The sequence below is a fragment of the Microtus ochrogaster genome, chromosome 26, assembly GCF_000317375.1.
Source record: "Microtus ochrogaster isolate Prairie Vole_2 chromosome 26, MicOch1.0, whole genome shotgun sequence".
NCBI lineage: Eukaryota > Metazoa > Chordata > Mammalia > Rodentia > Cricetidae > Microtus > Microtus ochrogaster.
Window position 1 is genome coordinate 13,869,353 of NC_022025.1, and position 21,984 is coordinate 13,891,336.

Here is a 21,984-nt window from a genome sequence, read left to right on the forward strand (position 1 = left end):
TCATGTGTATCTCATCATTAGTATCAGGATATTAACGATCCAACATAAATGTTGAAAAATAAAAGAAAGTTTACAAAATCATGGTGAAAATAACGTTTAGTTTATCAATTAAAGTCTTACTCTCCGTCACTAACCATGGTTTCAAATATAGCCCTATCAATTCAGAAAGAAATGGACTTTCGTGTATTTGCGGTTGTAACAACAATTATTAAAATACGCACCAGCGGTTACATCACCATCACAGCTTAAGTTTACAAGCAAACTCTTCCAAAAGCTACACGAGATTTAGGAGAGAAGCTTACCTTCAAAGTCGTCCTTGAGGAAGTCAGGATTTTTGGTGCTTATTTTGCAGGTTGGACCAGAATAGCCTGGGTCACAGATGCACTTGGTCCCGTTGATGCAGCTCCCGTGCCCGCTACACATCTCTTCGCACTGGGGACCAATGTAGACATTGTCGATGGCCCATGTGACGGGCTGCGAGCCAGCAGGGTAAAATCCCTGGTACCATCGGAAACGCACAGACCTGGAGAACAAAGCCCGCGGGGCTCAAAGTTACTCAAGGGAACAACACATCTTTAGCGCATCTGGTCCACAAACAATGGAAATTCCTACTTATGTATCAACTCAAGAGGAAGGAAACATCGTTAAAGAAAAGAGAAGAAAATGAGACTTGCCATTTCAGTACAATGCAACTTTTCTTTTTTTGACAGTAGGGTCACTGTTTCTCTAGAACCTTCTGAGTTTTACCAGTTAGTGAAAACGGCACCCCAATCTTCCTACCCTTCCAACACTGGCTCTCTTGGTGAAGACTTCTCTCTACTGTCAACACTCTGCATAACTATCCTAAAAAAAACCCGATGTAAAACCCACGGAGCATAAACTCAACCCTGATCCATTTAACATGCACAATCCTGTGACATTTATACACCACCAATGCTGTCTGCCCTCATCGAGTTCCAAGGCATTCCTGCACCCTGAAGGAAACCTCAGCAGCCTTTACACATTTTCTCTTCCCAGGCAACCGCCAGCGCCCTTCCTATCTCTGCGGATGGATCCACTCTGAGTCTGCTTCAGCAATGAAACCATGCAACATATGGTTTGCGTTCAGCGACATCCATTCAGCATTAATGTCCTCAAGGGCCATCCACTTCCAGCAAATACCAGACGCTCCTCCTCTTGATGCTCCATCTCAGGGATTTACGGGGATTTTTTTCAGCTCACTCATTCATTGGTTTGATTGTTCCCACCTTTGGGCTGTGGAGAACAGGGCTGCTGTGAACATATGGGGAGCGTTTGTTTAAGTCCTTTTCGGTTCTGCGAAGGACGGTCGTGGAATTTGCTGGGTCTTAGGTACATGGGTGCCTTTCCCGCAATGGTGATGGCGTTTCCACCATCACAGTGCTACAACTGGAATAGCTGGAGTTACTTAAAACACGCCAGTGTCTTCTATCAGCAGAGGGCTTGTAGCAGCTAACGTCCATGTCTTCTTTGTTATACCCTTTCATGGCGCCCAGCATAGTGTTTCTGACACAGTAGTTGCTCTTGAGGTCAGCCTGGATACAGAGAGAGTTCTAGGCCAGCATTGACCCTGTTTAAAAAAAATACGAAAACCCAAAAACTAACCTAACCTAACCAACCGACCACCACACTGCCCGCAGTTCCCCAAGTCACCACCATCACCGAAATTGGCAAATGAATTATCTTATAATGTTATTGGTGACAATCATGTCCCTGGAAATTATCTATGTATTTAACTAGATTAACTAAAAGTCCAGAATAATATATTTTTAAAACATGTCTAAAACCCAGTTCAAAGAAGTTGGGATTATTATAGAGGAGATGGGCATTGAATAGATCCTGGGTACTTCTTTTTGTGCCCCATGAATCTATCCATCTTCTGGTTATCACACAGGCTCAATTCTGGATAGCTTCCATTTGAGAAACAAATTAGAAGTGAAACACTAGGGTTGGGCATGGGTGAAGAGAAGGAAGTTTGTGAAGCTTCTGCAGCGTGGCAGAGAATATTGCAGACATAGTCAGGTTCTCACATGTAGGCTCATTGTTTATATCAGGAGCTCAAAACAGACCCCAATGCCAATACATAATTAAACCAGGCTCTCCTAGACTTGTCAAAGTTTAGTCTTGGCAAAAGCACTCCTTACCTTTTGAACTCTCAGACTGCTGAGCTGAGGGAAACGCTTGGAGTTTTCCTTTTAATGAAAGCCTACATGAATTTTTTTTGAACTTATTTATTCAAATGTTCTGAATACAGATGAGCCACCCCGGCTGGGCATTTGTTAGTGTTCGCCCACCTTGGCACAGAAACCTCAAGGGCTGTGACAAATGGGCTCTAGCCTGCTTTGGCTGTGGTTCCCTTCGGCTGAAACATTACTGTGAAAAATTCCCATTGTCATCCTCCTGGCAAATGTCAGCACCTGCTCCTGAGCCAGCCCTGTTCAGAGGGTCTTCTCTTTAAAATACACGCTTAAAATTTCAGGTACGTCACCCTGTCTCCATCGATAGGGGCTTGGGTTGACTCATCACAAAAATGCACAAAGCAGAAACAACTGGGACGTTCTCGGAGAAAAAGACTCTAGACCGAAAGACACAACGGTGATGTGAATAAAATTAGGAGAAAATTCAACTCGTGTTTTGAATGTAAACATTATGGAGGGGCTGTTGATTTGAGAGTGGAGGCATGGAAGGAATTGGAGGGAGGGGACATGAGAAGAAAGGGGCAAGGGATACGATTATATTTTAATTAAAATGTTAAAATATCTCTAAAAACTTAGCACTGAAAACAAAGCCATATTATTTGTGTATGTGTGTGATCATATGTGTATCCAGTGTCCATTAAGTCACAGAAAATGGTAAGTTAGCATCACACACACACACACACACACCCTTCAGCAGCTAGTATTTATGCTACTGTTATGTCCCATGCTGAATACAAACCACAGAATGGTTCACTGAGCTGGAGAAAATTTAACTTTTGCCTTCCAGCAATTCATGCCTGTGTGGGTTTTAAGAACAGGACTAATTTTCTTTTCTTCAGACAAGGATGAGGCATTATTATGAAGACAAATTTTTCCCTCCGCAGATATGGCTGAAAATAGTTTGGGCTGATACAATTCTGAGAGTGGGCAAGACACCTCACCAACTTCATCCCTTTTCATAGAAATAAAATGACATGGAATACAAGCAACACACAGTCTCAGTTCTTTACATTCTGAAGGCCTTTTTCTTTCCAAAAATGGATTTCCTCCAGTGGGTGAAATTGAGATATCTGTATTTTCCTTGTGCACGTGTCCAAGATAAGCTGCTATGCTCATATGGCCCAGAGGAAGCCGTCAGCGAGGTGTGGCCCTGCCGTTTGTTCCTCCTGGTGTGGGCAACCCGCTCTGCTTTTCATTCACCGATCTCTTGGCTGACTCCACATACGTCAGGTAAGATTATTTGCATGGGGGAACTTGCTGAAGCATGTCTTAGGCAGTACACCACAGTCATGGCTATAGCCTATCTTGGGTCCTTTCTTAACTAGGAAGTCAGAGAAAAGCAGAAGCCCACGGAAGAGGAGACTGGGTACTTCACAGCATGCACATGACAGAGTCAATCAAAAGTGTGTGTTTTACTCTGCTTCAGTGGTCACAAAAATATAACATGAGTTGGGTAACTCATAAATGACAACATTTAGTATTTTCTCATCACTTAGAAGTTGAAGATCAAGGAGCTAGCGCAGGGGCTGCTAAGGGCTTGCTTTGAAGTTCAAACTTGATGCTATCTAGTTTAGTTGTGTCTTCCTGTGACGCAAGAAGCAAAGGGGTTTTCTGGGACCTCCCTAATGAGAGCTGTAATCCCATTTATGGCTTAATGACCTCTCCTAAGGCCACTCTGTCTAATGATATGACCTTAAGGGCTACGATTCCATCCTGTGAATTTTGAGGTAACACAGTCAGCCCATAAGAGAGTCTAAGTGGTTGAGCCTCAGGCTTTTCCCATGCCCAGTCTGTCAAGGAGTGCTCTCCCAACTCTTGACCTGACTGACTTTCAGATTTTATTTTCAGGAGACTTGGAATCAAGGGTTCTAGGAAACAAGAATCATGATCTATTTGATGTTGATGGCAGGATGATAAAAACAAGGACCACAAAGTCCCTGGCATCTTTTCATTAAGTCCTTCTATGTTCTAAGTGGAAAGTGACTGACTTCAGATAGACTCGTTTTTCTATTTGCTGAGACACTTTCCCCTGTCTACTTCTTCTGTGAACATCTCTCTGAACAAAAGGAGTTCAGCATCAAGCTGGGTGGTGCTCTATCATTTCTGTGAGCTCCAGAATGTCTCCTCACCTCCTCTGACTTTCACTTAGAGTCTAGAGGTCGTTCTGTCTAGCGATACCTGCATGCGAAGAAAACACTGGATGTTCTACACTGCCTTCACGCTGTATCAAGAGCCTTAGACAACAGGAAGTATTTAAGGTCTTAATAATCAAATAACGAAAACTGCTCTAGCGAGGTAGTGAAGGGTGGGTGGGTTATGCCCCAAGACAACGCTAACTTTTGAAAATGCACTTTCAATCTTTGCAAAGACTACCAAGTATTAGTTTTGTTTGTAGACAAAAGAGGTCTATGCCTAGTTCCACACGAGGATGAAACATCTAGTTCCATCTTGAAAGTACGATAGCAGTACTTTCTTCTTTTTGATATACACTGAGAAAAGTGAACATTATTCTAAAACAGTCGTTCCCAACCTGTGGGCCATGACCCCTTTGGGGGTGGAATGACCTTTTCACAGAGGTAGCCTAAGACCATGGGAGAAGCACAGATATTTACATTACAATTCACAGCAGTAGCAAAACTACAGTTATGAGGTAGCAATGATATAATTTTTGGTTCGGGTCACCACAACATGAGGAACTATGTCAAGGATCACAGCATTAAGAAGGTTAAGAAACGCTATCCCAGAGAAACCAATTCCTAGGCTGGCTGCTGCATTGACCCCTCCTCTCTGTCTCTTCCTCATGGTATAAGCTTTATTTTTGGAAACTACCATCTTCATTTCCTCTACCTGAGAGAAGTCCTTTATCTCCAAGCAGCTTTTCAACAGAAGAGACAAGTATAATGTTACGAGAATGCTGAGGGAGGTTGAAAAAGTAAAAACACCCAAGGGGAAAGTGGTAATGCTTTTTATGAGATGCCTAGAACTGAGTGTGGGCTTCCAGCTTCCATACATGCCCACGGAGGTGTGTATGAATGCATTGCATTTTTTTACTGTATTTATAGCGTGAGGTGAGCGCCCATGGGAAGAGGGTCAAAATGATGAGAAAAATATGTTTTATCTTGTTTCCTTTTGATTTGCGAAGGATGCAAGGGAAAGGGACCTCAAGCAACGCAATCCACAGCACGCTCTTCGGTTCATCCTTAAAACATGCGCGAGTAGCTACATTGTCTCTTTTTCCTGCCTCAAACGTCTACTGATCTGTTTCAAGCGAGAGCCGAAAAGAAATACAAAGTGATATTTTCTTCCTGGCAACGGCAGGTGAGTGACAGACCGCCAAACGAAAACCCCACGTGGTGCCAGGCGTCAGACCCTCACCCGCAAAGGTGCAGCTTCCCGAAGTGCACGACTTCCCTCCGCCAGCCCTGGGTGGTCCCGGCATAGTAGGTGCTGCCCGGGTGGTGCTCGGTGGAGCACAAGGAGCTGACGTGGACGCTGCTGTGGTAGCAGAGGGGGAGCAGCAGGTGCCAGGTGGCTCCGAAGTCCCTGGAAAATTCCAGTCTGACTGGATCAGCAGACGAACTATCAGTGGAGCATCCGACATTGATCTTGGGAAGAAAGAAAAAGCGGCACGGATTATCACGCCATATTTCCTGGCGCCAATCTAATCCCTGGCAAGTGTCTCACTGAGATACATAACTCTAAAAGATCTATTTTGCACCAGTGACATAATATATCACGTTTAAATTACACTTTCTTCATGAGGAACCTAAAAAGGTCTCAAAAATTTTTTCTCTCATGCTATAAGAAACATAAAATGGACAAGAGAAAGGTTGAGATAACGCCAGATTTTACCTTTGGCCCATTTTTTAAAAAAAATCATCGTCAAGAAAATAACAAAGAGTGCTCCCTCCCTAACAACTCCCTTACCAGTTTATTTCGCAGTGGCCTTCTGTTTCCTTCGCATGACACCTTATAAATACCCCAAAAGCTTTCACCTTCAACACACACTCAATGTAAAAACAAAACAGAATACAATTGTTGCTATTATTGTTGACCAGGAAAGATTTTCAAAAGTTGGAAATATTGAGGATGGACAGCATTCTGAGGTGGCATTCGCGGTGAGAGGGCAGTGATGGTTAAGAAAATAAATCTGCTCACTTCTGCAGCTACTCTGTGCGTGTCTTCTTCAACACGCATGTGCCTGGTGCGTGTCAGAGAATCTAAGATCTGCTTTGTCGTTTCCAGTACGTAATACAGTATCTTAAACTCTAACCCGCATGCTATCTAACCCGCATGCTAACGTAACACAGCACCTGAAAGTCTAACCCACATATTGGACACTGGATATTTAGATTCTTTTTTCAACCTAACGGCAATTTGCAACTTTTGACCTTTCCCCTTCCTCTCTCTCCCCCCTCCCTTCCTTCCTGATAAGCCTCTTTCTGCTAAATGCATGATAATTTTTCTGTACCATATCTCCTCTTTCCAAAAAATATTTTCTTGCTATCACGCCGTTATGGTAACTGATTATTAACATGTAGTGAGTGGAGTGGAGGGGGAAGAACACAGAGCAGGGAGGGTGTGGCTATCGCTTTATCTTCTGATGAATAAACAATTGGGACTTGATGAACTTTTGGTAAAAATGCTACCTTTTCTTAGCATTTAAACCACAGATATCAGCACGATGTCTCTTACCACCTAGAACACTGGCATAACAAACCTTTTATTCTGATGGCTTTACTCAAGTGTTTCAAATATGCAAATGCTTTGATTATGGGTTTAGTTCCTTGACAAATATAAGGAATACATGAAATGACAACTACACATGGTAAGTATATTTAATACTATAAAAATAGTGTGATACTGTTTTATATGTAAAATTCACAGTATGATAAGCATTCTTATATGTCTGCTGGTACCGTACAGACTATAGCTAGAGTGACCTAGGTCCCAAGAAATTTAAATTTTAAATAAGAACTGTGAAAAGTAACAAGACCACAAGAGCATTCTTTCACATTTTTATAATTTTAAAGTAATTAATTTCAACACTTGCTATAGTAGATAGGAGGGAATCTGTGTTACAAGTAACTATTTCTGAAACAAACATTAGTATAATAAATTGGTCCGATAAAAAGTAAGCTATGACCCACAGACCTCTTATGACTTTATACACAACTAGGAAATCACAGTGTGTGAAATTATCTAAGACTTTCTTCTTCCTGCTGATGTTTTTGTGTTACAGGTACGATGTAAAGCGTTCCCAATAGGACAGAGTCAGTACCTCAAACTGGATGATGGTGTTCTCATTTACGCTTAGGTCCCGCGTGGTAATGGAGTGCTCACCAATTTCATTGGACACAAACACCATGGCTGAGTCTTCCTCGCTGGAGATCGGGAAAGCAAAGGGAAATTGGTTAGGGCAAGAATTCCTCCTGATGTGTATGGAGCAATGATTTTCCCTTTCAGCGTTTCAGCCTAGTACTTACGGAGCTCCCTTTGAAGAGTATGGACAATAAAGACCGATGTTTCCCCCTGGGTAGAAAAACCAGTTGTCTTCTCGGGGCCCAAAGTCGAATGTATCCAGAAGCATCACCGGGTTGTTCAAATTGTTTCCGTCGACAATGAAGTCATCAACAATCCAGATTTCTTCTTTCTTACCTGAGAGAGTTTTGGATAAAGTTTTTTTTTTTGTTTGTTTTTTTTTCCCCCCAAAATAAGAAAATTGGATTTTCTCATTGAAAGAAAAAAAAAATCCACTAGCAGGAGAAACCGAGTGGCAACAGTTTCAGCATATGGTTCCCAGACGAAAGCCACAAGCCACATGGCAGCACGTTCACAGCCATCAAAGTGTGAGGAAAATAAAGCCTGCAGCCATATGAGACGCACACAGAACAGCCGTGCTAGCTCAGGGAGGGCCGGGGAGCGGCTTGTGCATACGCCCTGGGCTTCTAGTCCGAGCAGGGCCACGGGCCTGTGGGAGTGAAACCATCCACCTCTGTCTCTGCTCACTCCTACCATGGCCCTAACTCTAGGAGTTTTCTTTAGTTTCTTGTTTTGAAAGCGTTTGATGAATATAATAATAAAAAAAAAATAAAGTAAGCATTTCAAATGTAACATGAGGCCCAACATGGTCTAGATTTTGAAACTGGGTGTATTTCTTTCTCAGAGTTGTGTTTGATCCTTAAGTAAAATTCATGAGTACAAAGTATCAGGTAAAAATATATTTATAACATGTACACTTTATATAATTTCAAGTGCTCTTTATATCTTATTCATATGAATTCATTTAAATAAAAATCTACCATGATTGTATCTATCTTACAACACGTTGAAATTTTATTTTATTTACTTACTTGTCATAAAAAATACATAGGCTTTATTTTAGAGACAGAAGTATATTTTTCCTACTCATTTCTGTTACTTCTGCTTAATACATTGTCATTGTACTTATTTAGGCAGTTAGATGCATGTCTTTGCAAAATCTGGCCCTTTAGAGTCAATATTAATAGTACTATAAGAAATAGCCAAAGTTAGAAATCTGAAAACCTTCTGTAAATGTGAAATGCTTGATGTGAGACACTGCCTGCTTGGCCTGGATGTAGACACTGCCTGCTTGGTCTAAGGTCCTTCCACTTTTTCTAGGCATTCTGTGATAATCTGCTTCACTTATGAAATGCCATTGAGAAGAATGGTAATTCCTAAATAAATTCAACAAAAACATAGCTGCAGTTGGTGAGGAACTAATGGCAATGATGGATTATTAGTAAACAAAGCAAAACAAAACACCCAGATTCTGTGGCTCACAATGTAATCCTGGCAACTCAGAGGCTGAGGCAGGAGGATCTTGAATTTAAAACTGTTCTGAGCTATCTAGTGGGTTTTGGGCCAGCCTGTGAGTGAAGGTAAAGACGTCTCAGCCAAAACCAAATGAAGACAAACTAAAGCAAGAATTCATCAGTCAATTATACAAGATGAGAAGGAGACATAAAGTTCAACATTCCATGAAGAGTGGTCAAAAGGGAAGCGTGTAAATTTGTGGCGTGCACAGTCCATGTGCCTCTCAGGCCATCCTTTCTCCATGTCTTGGGAACAAGAACATTAACGCGCGGCCATCGGTTTTGATCAAAACAGAACGCATGCATTTTTACCATTGCTGTACGGCTGCCAGAGTCTGAATCTTGTAGCGTTGGTCTGGGCGCTATACGGCAAGGGAACGTTAATGAAAAGTATGCTGGTCGTTTGAGGAAAGTAGAACTCATCCATCAGGTGCCAGGTGATTCCTCCATTGACAGAGAACTGTAAGAGGATGGAGTGGGACCTCTCTGGAGTACCTAGGGAGGAGACAGCACAGCCATACAGCACACCGGTGGAGCTGACGTTCGGGGCATCAGCCCTTGAGCCTGCTTAGATTCACACAGAGACTTTCAGCTACAAACACTGCAGTGGCAACTGAGAGTGGTTGTCGGTAGAGCCTGTGTATGAGTATACTTTAAAAAGTACACCAAATGTATAGACAGTCTTTCTCTTATATGTGCGTGACACACATGCGCACTTGTGCCTGCACACATTCTCCCTCCTTTTCTCCTTTTCTCCCTCTTTCCTTCTCCCCCTCCCTCCCTCCCTCCCTCCCTCCCTCCTTTCCTCTCTCCTATATCTAGGCGACAGCAAGTAAAAACTTATTCATTCTGCTGACATCACAGCTTTGCAAATGTTGAAACGTTTAAATCAAGGCAATATAAATAAAAATCACGTGAAAACGCCATATATCTATAGTGACTATTTTTAAAGAAAATGATTAATTACATATGAAAAGTCAGAAAGACCAAGGAGTGCTTTGGGAGCATTCACATCTGTAAAAATAAACCCCAAAATGCTCACAGATTAATAATTTTTAATTTAAAATTCTGGTAGCTAGAAAGCAGCGGCAGGGCCGTTCAAGGATGTGACAGTAAGTTTACCAACCAGCACGGTAACCACGCCTGCATTAAACGGCTTAGAACAGCAGTGATTGCGCCGCCGTGGCAAGAAGAACTTGAATCACGATCCCTTGAGAACAGTGAAGCTCAAGGGCTATCTCTTTATGGGGGAGAGCTTGTGCACAGGGCAACTTCCATGAAGGAAAAGGATGCATACCGCGGGAGCAGCTTACCTTTGGCTATAAACCTGAGTGAAAACTGGACATACATAGTGTTGGTGCAGTCTAGGTGCCTGGAGATAAGCATTCTAAGTCCTTCCTGAAAACAAGAGAGAAAGGAACCTTCTGTCACCTGCGTAATCTCTTCTGTTTTATAGACTTACCCTGCATTAATTAGTTAGGTAATAGTGACATGGTTAGAAGTCACGGTAGCTACAGGCGATGAGCGGCAATGTTTTGTCTAGCTTAAAAGGACAAAAGGAAGATATCGCCTTCTCCTAATGCCCTCGTTTTATGTGATTAAGCAACACATTTTTATTACCCCACCTCTGATGCATACTTTTTGTGACTATTATTAAAGGTGGGGCAGAAACAATAGCACAGTCCACTGCTGGCGTCTCCAAAACCTTGTCATTTGATGGCAGCGTGTTGTGAGAGAGGTGAAGAGGAGAAGATGAATCCGCACGAGCGCTCCCGCCGGAGGCCAAGAACTAATAGCTAACGTTTCCAGGGCTCCGAGGAGTCTGGGGAACTCATGACTGCTTTGCCTGCTCTGCCAGCCCCAGGAGGTTCTCACACAGGCTGACACAACGCCCCAGTTGCTCGAGTTCAATAAGGCAGAAGGAAGCCAGGTCCCCATGCCTAGACAGCAACCACTCAGGCAGAGAAGCCACACCTCGAGGAAAACGACCGCATTAGCCTTAGTCATTTTTTCTGCTAATTAACTATTTCTGGTTGCCCGAGATTGACATCTCAGAAGGTTGCTGTGTTCTTCTATGTAGAGGGCTGAGGTGATAGCCGGCCCATTTCCCTGTGCAGAAGTCCCGAGGTCCAAACAGGCTTCGGTTTCTCAGCTGAGCCTGCTGAGTTAAGTGACTTTTCAGCAGTCCGTGGCTGAAGACAGCACCAAATGACTTCCTCATCATCAACTAAAGGGCAAGTGCTGTATTAGTTAGGAGAGTAAGTTTCCCCCTCTCCTTCATGTCTATCAAGGATGACTGTCACCACCGTCACTAACAGCTGAAATAACAAACATACATGGAGTGCCTATGACATGCTGGGTTTTAACAGACACTTTACTAAGTAGTCCTAAGAGGAAGATTATTCTCAATGTGCAAATGTGTGTGAGAGAGAGAGAGAGAGAGAGAGAGAGAGAGAGAACGGTATTAGAAATTTCTAGGTGAGGGTTACAAGGAAACGGGTTGTAGACAAAGGTGGCATCCACGGGTTGTGCACAAAGGTGGCATCCACGGGTTGTGCACAAAGGTGGCATCCACGATCCACGGGTGGCGGACAAAGGTTGCATCACGGGTTGCAGACAAAAGTGGCATCCATGGGTTGTAGACAAAAGTTGCATCACGGGTTGCGGACAAAGGTGGCATTCTCAGACAGCTCAGAGATTCAGCTGGTAATGTCATTTGCTTACATTGAGACACAGGACTGTTACTCTTCTGTCTTGGCTATGGAATATAAATATGAAATTGTTCTCAAGGACAGGCCTAGGCACTGTGCAAGGACCCATGTGGCACTACTTTGTCTAGGAGACTGTGGGGGTGACTGGTAGCTGGAAAGGCTCCTCACGTGCTGGCAATAAGCTAGCTCTGCACTTGGTATTGCTTCTTTCTCTCTCTCTCCTCTTCTTTTTTCTGAGATACTGTTTCTTTGTATAGCCATTGCTGTCTTAGAACTAGCTCTGTAGACTAGGCTGGCCTCAAACTCACAGAGATCCGCCTGCCTCTGCCTCCCGAGTGCTGGGATTAAAGGCGTGCGCCACCACCTCCCTGCTTGTAGATTCTGTTTGTATAGACATGTTTCCTTTTGGTTCTTTCAGAGGGTTGTATCTATCTGTACCAAATAGGAAAAATCTTTTGTATCCAACAAGCTGTTTCAGTAGTGGAGGGCACTTCCGAATCTCTAACAACTAAGAAAGACTATCGTTTCCTCTTTCGTGGAAGAATGCCTTTGGAGGCCAGACTGCAACCTGCTGGATGGCACACACTGAGCTGCCTGCATCTTTCCGAGCTGATGGATGACACATGACGCTTGGCCGCTCTTGCACTTGGGTAGCTAAAGAGAAAGGAGCCCACGCCTTCCCTGCTTGTAAGTCTTAAAGACTAGGTTAACGCTGCTGCTTGGAACTACATCAGACAAAGGCCTCTGAAAGTTTCTGCTCTTGGGTTTAGTTAGCTGCTTGGGATGGGGCAGCTGGAGGTCATAGGCTCTCCTTAGGAGAGACTGACCTCTCACACCAGGGTTTCCATCAGGAATGTGCTGTCCCGATGTCTCTGGTCCATCAGCGCTCTTGGGACGTACACATCTCTCAGTGGAGTGAGTTGTTCTCTCTGTTCATGCAAAACTTGAGAGGAATCTGGACTCGAGCAATTACGCTAACTGGCATCTACAAGCTATAATTGAAAAGTTCCAGGGTGTCTAATTTTCACAGTGCTCGGCACGGCTCGTGAAGGCTGTGTAGAAAGCCATGCAGACTCCTGCCAAGGACTTCATTCGCACACCGAGATTAGCCGATTTCTTCTTGCGGAGAGGGACGCATGTGGCATTCACACACGGAAAGGTGCCACCTGAGCAGAGTCTCTCTCTGCTAGACATTTCTCTAACCAGACATCTAGGGTGGAATATAAAGGAACATTTAACGAGGTCTGTGCGTGCTAGTTAACACGACTTAACGGCCTGGTCTCCTCTAGTCTCCTGTAAGGAAGGATCAGACTAGTGGCAGGAAGAAGTTTTTTAAAAAAAAGAACAAAGGGAAAGATTTCATAAGATCATCAACAAATACTATAAGATAAAAATTGAGTAATAGGAAATGCTACCTTTTAGTAACCAAATTCTAACAATTATGCACATATATATCCTTGTGGATTCCAGAAGAAAGTAAGGAGACTCCGACCTCCGAAGCGGAGGGAAGATAAGATGCCGTGTCCAAAGGACCACGAAAATGGATGTACCAGACACAGCAAGACCTTACCTCAGAGACAAGACGGAAGCGGGGAGGCAAGGGAGGGGGAAGAATTAGAGGGAAAGCAAGAGCGCTAACATAACGGAATGGGGCAGCAGCTGTGTATGAAATAACATGCCGACGAGACCAGGGATGCACTGCATGTGGAGCAGTGTGGCTCAGGGATGACAGAGGAGCAGGCAGAACCTCACTCACCCCTTTAAAGATGAGAGATGTTCCGGATTTGATGGTCTCACCATTCAGATTCCCCCTCTCTGCACCATATACCTCAGGCCAAAGGTCAGGATGCAAGTTCCCATTGAAGTCATCTTTCAGGATGGAGGGGAGGGGAACCACAGGAACACAGTAGGGTCCACCAAAGCCCCGGTCACAGCTACCGAGAAGACGAGAGGAGAAAAAGCAGCATTTATTATGACTTCCACAAACCAGTTTCACTGTGGCGCTGCCAAGAAGAAAATCAGGCTTTATTACTTACATGCAGCGTCCAGCATCACAAATCCCCTTTCCTGAACACATCCAAGGACACCCCGAGGCCAGAACAACATTATCGATAGCCCAGGAATCTGCTCCTGTGGTGTAGTTGGCCTGGATCCATCTGAACCGTGTTCTGGGAGAACTACAAAACAAACAAGCAGAACAAAACAAAAACAAAAATCAAATCAAACAAAACACAAAACACTGTTGGCTTGATAGGCAATTTTGAAAGTATGGAGCATGAATAGCTATTTTATTTCCCTTTTCCTTCTTCCACGGTCCAGGTTTCTGTCCTTTGAGACACTTCTACTTCCGTACCAAGTACTAAGTGGCTCTCCCCTTGAGTGTAAAGAGGAGAGCAGAATGCATGCTGTCCAAATATTGTAGGACTTCTCTTCCAGGAAAGTCAACGTATGTAATACCGCAAAGTTATCCAGAGATCTTGATGTATGTTTTTGAAATTCAAAGTAATTTTAGTGTTTGCCTCTAGGCTTAGGGAAAGATTGAAGGCTCAACAAAGACATTGGGAACTAACATCATTTTGGCAATGAGGATTCCATTCCACTGACCCTGACGGTGTCTCAGAGTATATGAGGTCCTATACTATGTTTGTTCTCAACATGATGCTTCTAAAGTCAAGAACTGGAGAGAGCTCCCTCTTTTCTATCGTGTTGATAGTCTGCTATTGGGAATATATTAAGCATGATGAATACTCTTCATTATCAATTTCATTGGATTTAAAATCTCCCTGGGACCACAGCTCTGGGCGAGTTCACGAGGTACACCTAGGATGACTTAACTGAAGAAGGTGGGATTACCAATATATTCAAGTTAGATGACAGAAACCTAACACGCAGTCAAAGGACAAGTCTCACTTGGTGGCGAGTGGAAGGTAGACCGTGACCCGTCTCCAGCTCTGGAATCTTTCCGAGGTGTAAACTGAGCTTTCCGTGTAGTGCAGACACCCAATGGTTGGAGGGACACACTCTTCGGTGACGAGATGCCAGTCCTTGCCGTTGTTCAGGGAATACTGGAGCTGCACACTGTGGGTGCTGCTGAAGGGCTTGCTGCAGCCCATGCTCATCTCAAACTGTAGGAAGCTGGATGCCGACACGTGAAAGTCCCAGGTCTCAGCATAGCGAGGTTTTCCTACCGAAGACGACAGCAAGGGGTTAACCGCGTCACGGAATGATGGGCTCTCCTGCGATGCTTACGCTTGCTACCAACACTTCGCACAGCAAACCCAAATAACGGCTGTGTTCAGTGCCTCAGGTTTGCGTTGGCTTTTCTTCTCACATTTACTGTTTTTATACAGATGCCATAGAATCAGAAACACGGCAGGCTGTAAATTCAAAGGCCTTTACTACCTTAAGAGGACTAACAGAGTCATAACTCTCAATTTTGCAAATTGCAAACTATAAGAATGCCCTCTGATAGATACGTTTCTGCCTTAAGTAGTTTTCCTTCTCAGCATGTTCCATGAAAGAAAGTTTTGACAGGCCCAGGTCACCGGGCGATTCTAGAGGACAATGTGTACCCTGCCTTCCACAGCAAAGGAAGTTAAGGCGCCTAATCTTATAACAGAAAATTCCTTTTGAGTTTTAGCTAATTTAGCCCTGTAGTTAATCAAATACCCTTCTATTAGGTGGCGCAATATATACCTATGTTTTCGGTGAATATCAGGGCAGTGTCCATAGAGACACAGTCAATATCCACTTGGCCTCCGTGGATTCGATACCAATTGGCTTGCAAGTCTATGGAGCCGTCAAATTTATCTTGAAATCCAGTTTGAGAGCTGTCATTCACTCCGATAAGGACATCATCCAAAGCCCACTGGGCTGAATGCTTCCCTGCAATCAGATCAACAGCAGCAGGTGGAGAAGGCTCATTACACAACAATATGAATATCTTCGTGACCACGCTTTTAAATCACATTGTCTGGAAACCGACGGTAAATTAACACACACACACACACACACACACACACACACATTACAAGTTGGATATGGATGCCACGTGATTAAGAAAGAAGTCACCGGGAAGTCGGAGAGGGCAGCGGCTCACCGTGCTGCGGCTGCCACCACCGGAAAGCGGTGGCAGGTGTCTTTGCCTCCCGCGGCAGGTCGATGGAGATGATCTGTGGGTCCAGAAACGACATGAAGTCCAACTCCCGGAGCAGATGCCACAGTATCCCGTTGTCATTTGAATACTGAACAACCAGCCCTGAGGTAGAAGACAGAAACTCAGGGGCTATGACAGCTTTCTGGGAGGCCAGAAACAACAAAACTGCAGCAAGTCCAAATTATGCCTCAGAGACGGCACACTCATCCATCTAACTTCCAAGGCGTGAATTAGTAGACTCAAAGGCCCATCAATTTCCTGACAGTTTCTAATGCGCTGGCTCCCAGTAAATGAAGACAAGACATACATAAGTCCCTTTCAAGACACTCAGCTTTGTATGAGTGATGAGCGGGCTGGTGAGGGAGACATAAAATCCTGCTCCAGATCATGCACTTGAAATTCAGATTCTATCCTGAGCACTACAAAGTCTCAGGTCATTATATACTCAGAAGAAATATCTTAGCTTCTCTGGTACAAGACAGCTGCGCTCGTTGCTGCCAAAGCGCAGGGCAGTCTGCGGGCTCGGCCGGGGAGTCTGTTAGGCGGAGTGGCACTTCGCCTTGTGACAGGCCTTGATTGGTGGAACCCAAATGAGGCCGGATTATCCAAGAGTAAAGCAACGAGACAACATGCTGGGTTCTCCTTCCTGTCTGTGCCGCTCCTCCTGTGTTTATCTGTCCATCTCCACCGTCACAAGGTGACGAGATCTGGGGATCTACACGCTAGAGGGTCGGGCACCTCGTGAGCCATCCCCGCTAGAGGGTCGGGCACCTCGTGAGCCATCCACACTAGAGGGTCGGGGACCTCGTGAGCCATCCCCGCTAGCGGGTCGGGGACCTCGTGAGCCATCCCCGCTAGCGGGTCGGGGACCTCGTGAGCCATCCCCGCTAGCGGGTCGGGGACCTCGTGAGCCATCCACACTAGATGGTCGGGCACCTCATGAGCCATCCCCGCTAGAGGGTCGGGGACCTCGTGAGCCATCCCCGCTAGAGGGTCAGACATTCCCGCTACTTCTGCCAGAAACATTGTCCTTTAAAAGTGGACACAGGGGAAGGATACTGATCAGCAAAGGAGAAAACTGCTATGGATAATAAGATTGAGGGCCACATGTACACACACACACACACACACACACACACACAATACACATGGATACAAATCGGTACTAGTCATAGGAATGCATATCTGTGGGAGGAAGCAGAGGGTATGCAGCTAATGGCTTACTCCACAGTTATTCATGAAATTGGTATCGAGGCTACAGCACTCAGGAGAGCAAGCTCTGCACCCCACCTGGGCACCACAATCGTGCCGACCCTGCTGGTGGGGCGTCGGTGAGCGTGCCCTGAGGTCGTGGGAATGGGGGAGCTGGCTACATACCTCTCATCTGCCATGCGGTGGTGAGGGAAAGATGTCTTCCCCCTTCACCGTGGACGAGAGAGCTGGCCTTGCCCTTTGCACTTGGGAGAGCGGTCCCTGCACCTCCCCCCTCGCAACACAATAGAGCTGACCCCGGTGGTGGAGGTGTGGGCCAGCTGGCCTGGTGGTAGAGAACGTGAAAGAAGGAGAAATGGCCCCACTCCTTACTGCTCACTGCAGAGGGTGAACTACCAGTGCTGGAGAGCTTACTCTGATGGTGAGGATGAGGGAGAGCTGGCCAGGAGGCAAAGTATTAGAAATGAAACACCATGGGAATAGAAATCTTCTGGATCCATTCTAGTTTCTTCAAGCTATAGTCCAAGACCAGTGACCTGAACTTGGGCTTTCTATCCATGATAGCTTTAAAAGTATATTCATAAATCTCTTGATGCTTCTCTCTTTAAAAATAAGAACTTGACTCTCTTCTCTCTGAGTGCGGAAAGATTTACTAACTTGCTTCTAACAGAATGAGGTGGGAGTCAAGGTGAATTTTGAAATCAGGCCATCAAAGGCATTGCAATGAAGCCTGGAGGGATGCTCAGAAGTACAGTGCTTGCTAAATAATAATAATATCCTTCTTAGCACTACAGAAGAGGAAGGCTTTGGGGGTTCCTCCCTGCTCTCTTAGATCTGTTCCTCTCAGAAGCTAAGGCACACGTAGTAAGATATTCTAACAGCCTGTGGACAGGTCTGGATGGAGAAAGCTGCTCTGGACAAAACCTTTGGCCAGTTCATGAGTCAGGTCATACAGCCCTCGGCTGAATCTTCTAACATCTGTGCCCTGTCTGTCTAGTGCCTTGACTGCAGCCTCAAGAGATCCTGACCCAGAGCCCCTGAGCTCAACAGTGTCTGTGCCTGCCTTCCTGTCTTGCAGGAACCATAGGATAGCACGTTGGCTGCTTTCAGCCACTTGGTCTTTATGTGGCATATCACTCCATTGCCCCTAAGTCAGAATTTGCATGTCAGTAAATGTAAATTATGAAAGATCTGAGGCGTTTATCAAAATACTACTGGCTTGGCTCAGGAAGTGTGCCCTTCATCTGGGGCCTGCTTGCAGCCTTTCTCCTTATTAGCTTTTTCAGGAGAGTCGTGTCTACTTAGACACGGCATTGAGGTCTGCAGAGATGAAACCCTGGTTCCAATGCATGATGAGATAGGGTGATGGGGGATTCCCCTCTGTGTTCTGTGAATATGTTTTATTACCATTGGTTAAAAAAGAATCTGCTTTAGGCCTATAGCAGTGCAGAATAGGGCAAGGCAGGAATTCCAGGCAGAGAGAGGAGGAGGGAATAGGTGGAGTCAGAGAGAAGCCATGTAGCTGCTGCAGGAGACAGAGGGCAGACACTGGATGGAATCTTACTGGTAGGTCATGACCACATGGTGATACACAGATTAATAGAAATGAGTTAATTTAAGATATAAGAGCTAGCCAATAGGAAGTATGAGCTAACAGGTCAAACAGTGTTGTAATAATACAGTTTCTGTGTGATTATTTTGGGTATGGGCAGCAGGGAAACGAACGAGCAGCCTCCATCTACAGTAGAGCGTCCCAGACAAGTAGAGATTGAAGGAATGGCAGGAGGAAAGGGGCAATATCCAGTTTATACCTGTTGCTGAGCCTCATTAGGGTGCCATCTAACACACTGTATGTTGGAATAAGCCAAGTCATTTCAGCTCATCCACTGCATGCTTAAATCGTGTAAGACATTTCTCTGTTTAAACCACAACTCCATCTGCATCCTGCCTAGTCATATTGCAGACAGCCTAATTTTGAGTTGAATTCCAAATATGTAAATTGGTCTCTCAGCTTGACTAGGTAAGGGAGCTTCACTTTCATCACCGGCAGAGATTTGTTGGAGGATTTAGTCAGATTTACATATTAACAACTAACCTTTAAGAAGAGGATGAGAAAAGCCTATGGGATGTGAATTAGACAGATAACACCATGGTTCAAGACTAGCTGAGAACAAATCGCCTGTTCCTAAAGGGGTCCTAAGGGAAACCAGCCCGGCAGTGCAAATTATATCCGTAACAAGAATAGAGCGGGCCTCGTGTCATTGATAAGTGCTTGCTTCCCACAAAGTCTTTTTAAATCTTATATACAAATGTGGATTCTTCACAAGACTCTGGCATGGAAGCTTCTGTTGCACTGAATTTATCAACAGCCATTAGCTTGGTGGGCTGGTATCCAGCCTGCTCTATTAAAATTAGCAGCCCCCTGCATGCTTACCTTCCACCTCCAGAGTTTAATTGCTTCTGTCTTCCTCTTGCAATCTACACTTCTTTATTATTTTCTTTATTGTCTACTTCCTTCCCGACTTCTTTCACTAGCACTGCCTATTAGGTGGCTGTCCACCTGGCCCTAGCTGTTTTCCATTCCCACACATGGTGGCCTTGTGCTTCCTATTGCACCCAGGCACTTTCTCTTTCTCTGTGCCACATGGCTGGCAACACCCAGCTCTCACCCTGCGGACAGTATTTCAGTTTTGGGATAAGAAGAAGATGTAGCACAACGGAGAAAACATCTTGTTTTTATTTTAAAGAGATTATTCCTTACTGCGGCATAACCTAGCTCATAACTGATACATCTGTAATGCCAATGTCGCGATATTGTATCTACAGTTCCCACAAGAGTATCTGACTTAAAACAGACTCCATACACACACCTGTAGAAGAGATGAAGGAACCAACATAGCCCATGGAAGTGTCTAAACATTTTCCTCAGCAAAAGAATGATTTGACTAATTACTAGAGTAAAAGTATTAAGACAATCACAGGAAACCATTTAAACCTCCAGCCAGGGATGATATGGAGATGGTCAGTGTGGACCTGAGCTCTCCACAGTCCGTTGACTAGCAGGTACTGTTTGGTTCAGTGCATCTTACACAACCACAGTCTTACACAGTAACAGACTTAAGCTGTAATGCTGTAAAACCCAATGCTGTTTTAAGATTAAAGTGGGAGGCAGAGCCATCAGAGAAGCCTGTGGATTTTATGCTGACTAGCCACATGCAGGGTCCTGAAAGACTCCTAGCATACCCACAGAGTTGCTGGAGCTGTACACAGCTCAAGGCTGTTGTTGTGCTTCTTTCAGAGCTTTGTGATTTGAGGCAGAAACAGTGGGAGCCTCATGAGAAAAGAGTCAAGAGAAGGGAGCATACATCCTGGAGCGGGAGGTTCAAATCCTTGCCTGTCTTACTGTCTATATGACCACGTGCAAATTCCTGGTCCACACTGTGCCTCACCCTTCACACCTGCTAAACAGTTCTAAGACAGCATCTATGGCAGCAGGTACTCAGAAAAACCATTTAAGGCTACCAAGAACTACTGTACAAGGGTTCTGTCCCCTCCAGAATGTCGAAGTCCAACAATTCTCTATGAAAACAAGTTTAGTTCTCACAATGAACGCAAAAACCTCTCCTATTGTTTTCCTCTCTGTGCAGCATTATAAGGAAGTAGAATTCACCAAAAGAAATGTTTGATTCTGCCTACACCCAGGACAGACATGATTTCAGGCTTAAAGAACTCAAGGAGAAGCTGTGGGGTCCCCGGTCTATACAGCAACTCTTTCTATGAAGCAGAACAGAGCACAGGAATTATCTTCCAGTTTGTAAAATCCACATCCAACTTTGGGAGGAAAAAAAGGCTAATTAATCAAAGTTATATAATTTCTACAGAAGCATAGTTGCTTGGGCTTGGCGATATGGTTCAACAGCTAAGAACTGACTGGCTGCTCTTCCAGAGGACCTGGGGTCAATTACCAGCACCCCCAGGGTAGGTCCCAACTGTCTGTAACTTCAGTTCCAGGGAATCTGGCTTCCACAAGCATCAGACATACACATGGTACACAGATATACATGCACTGACACCTCTACACATAAGATGCCAAAACTAAGCTACAAAAATTTCAGAACCGTTTCAGCTTACCCTCATTCCTAGCCCGCGGCTTGATGCACGTGATCCCTGATGTTTTACTTCCGATTTGTACATAAAACTGAACAAGTCTGGAAGAAAACCAAACAAACACATAGACTTTAGCTTGCTTACAAACAAAAGGGGGACAAAAAACTCCTAACATTCTCAAGTACCGCTTCTAAAGTCAGAGGGACAGAGATGACGGGCAGAAAGATATACATGATAGTGCATTAACTTGGCAAACATTTAAAAAGTTAATTGATAGGGACAATGACTTCATTCTGTACAGTGATCTAAAGAAAACAATGGAACTCCATTTCATTGCAACAATTTCATGACAAATTAAAAAAAATCTTTAGATACTGCAATCTTGGAACCTCAAGATGAGGGAACGAATATTTCCCACCAACACGTTAAAGATTCTAGAAGGGCAGACCATCACTTGTCCAATACTGTTTTAGAGCGAGCGGGCTAAAGCTCCCACACCTGACACTCCGCGTGATGTAATTTGTGCCTTTCCCCTGGCAACCAGTGAATCCTGCTGGGCAGGCAGACCCTTGAGGATGGGATGTGGAAGGAACATGAAACAGATGAACAGCAGAAAAACCATGAAGGGCGACATTGGATGCTTAGTAAAGACCATGTCTGTTTTTCTCACTTTCTTCCTCCTAACTCCCAGGTCGTCTGACTGACGTAAAAGGCACAGTTTTTTTTTTACATTTTTTTAAAAAATT

General features: G+C 44.5%; 1 protein-coding gene across 5 annotated transcripts in view; it reads right to left on the reverse strand.

Annotated features, from left to right (window-relative positions):
* Positions 1–21,984, reverse strand: part of Reln (reelin) — a 441,277-nt gene that overhangs the window by 67,517 nt on the left and 351,776 nt on the right. For all 5 annotated transcript variants that reach the window (XM_026784681.1, XM_026784680.1, XM_013350437.2 and 2 more), the window contains exons 31-42: positions 21,263–21,339; positions 15,863–16,021; positions 15,460–15,648; positions 14,674–14,947; positions 13,800–13,940; positions 13,520–13,697; positions 10,366–10,450; positions 9,365–9,547; positions 7,703–7,874; positions 7,498–7,600; positions 5,592–5,821; positions 303–523 (exon numbers count right to left, since the gene is read on the reverse strand). In XM_026784681.1, coding sequence (XP_026640482.1) covers positions 303–523; positions 5,592–5,821; positions 7,498–7,600; positions 7,703–7,874; positions 9,365–9,547; positions 10,366–10,450; positions 13,520–13,697; positions 13,800–13,940; positions 14,674–14,947; positions 15,460–15,648; positions 15,863–16,021; positions 21,263–21,339 — 2,012 coding nt within the window. The remainder of the gene's footprint in view (positions 1–302; positions 524–5,591; positions 5,822–7,497; positions 7,601–7,702; positions 7,875–9,364; positions 9,548–10,365; positions 10,451–13,519; positions 13,698–13,799; positions 13,941–14,673; positions 14,948–15,459; positions 15,649–15,862; positions 16,022–21,262; positions 21,340–21,984) is intronic.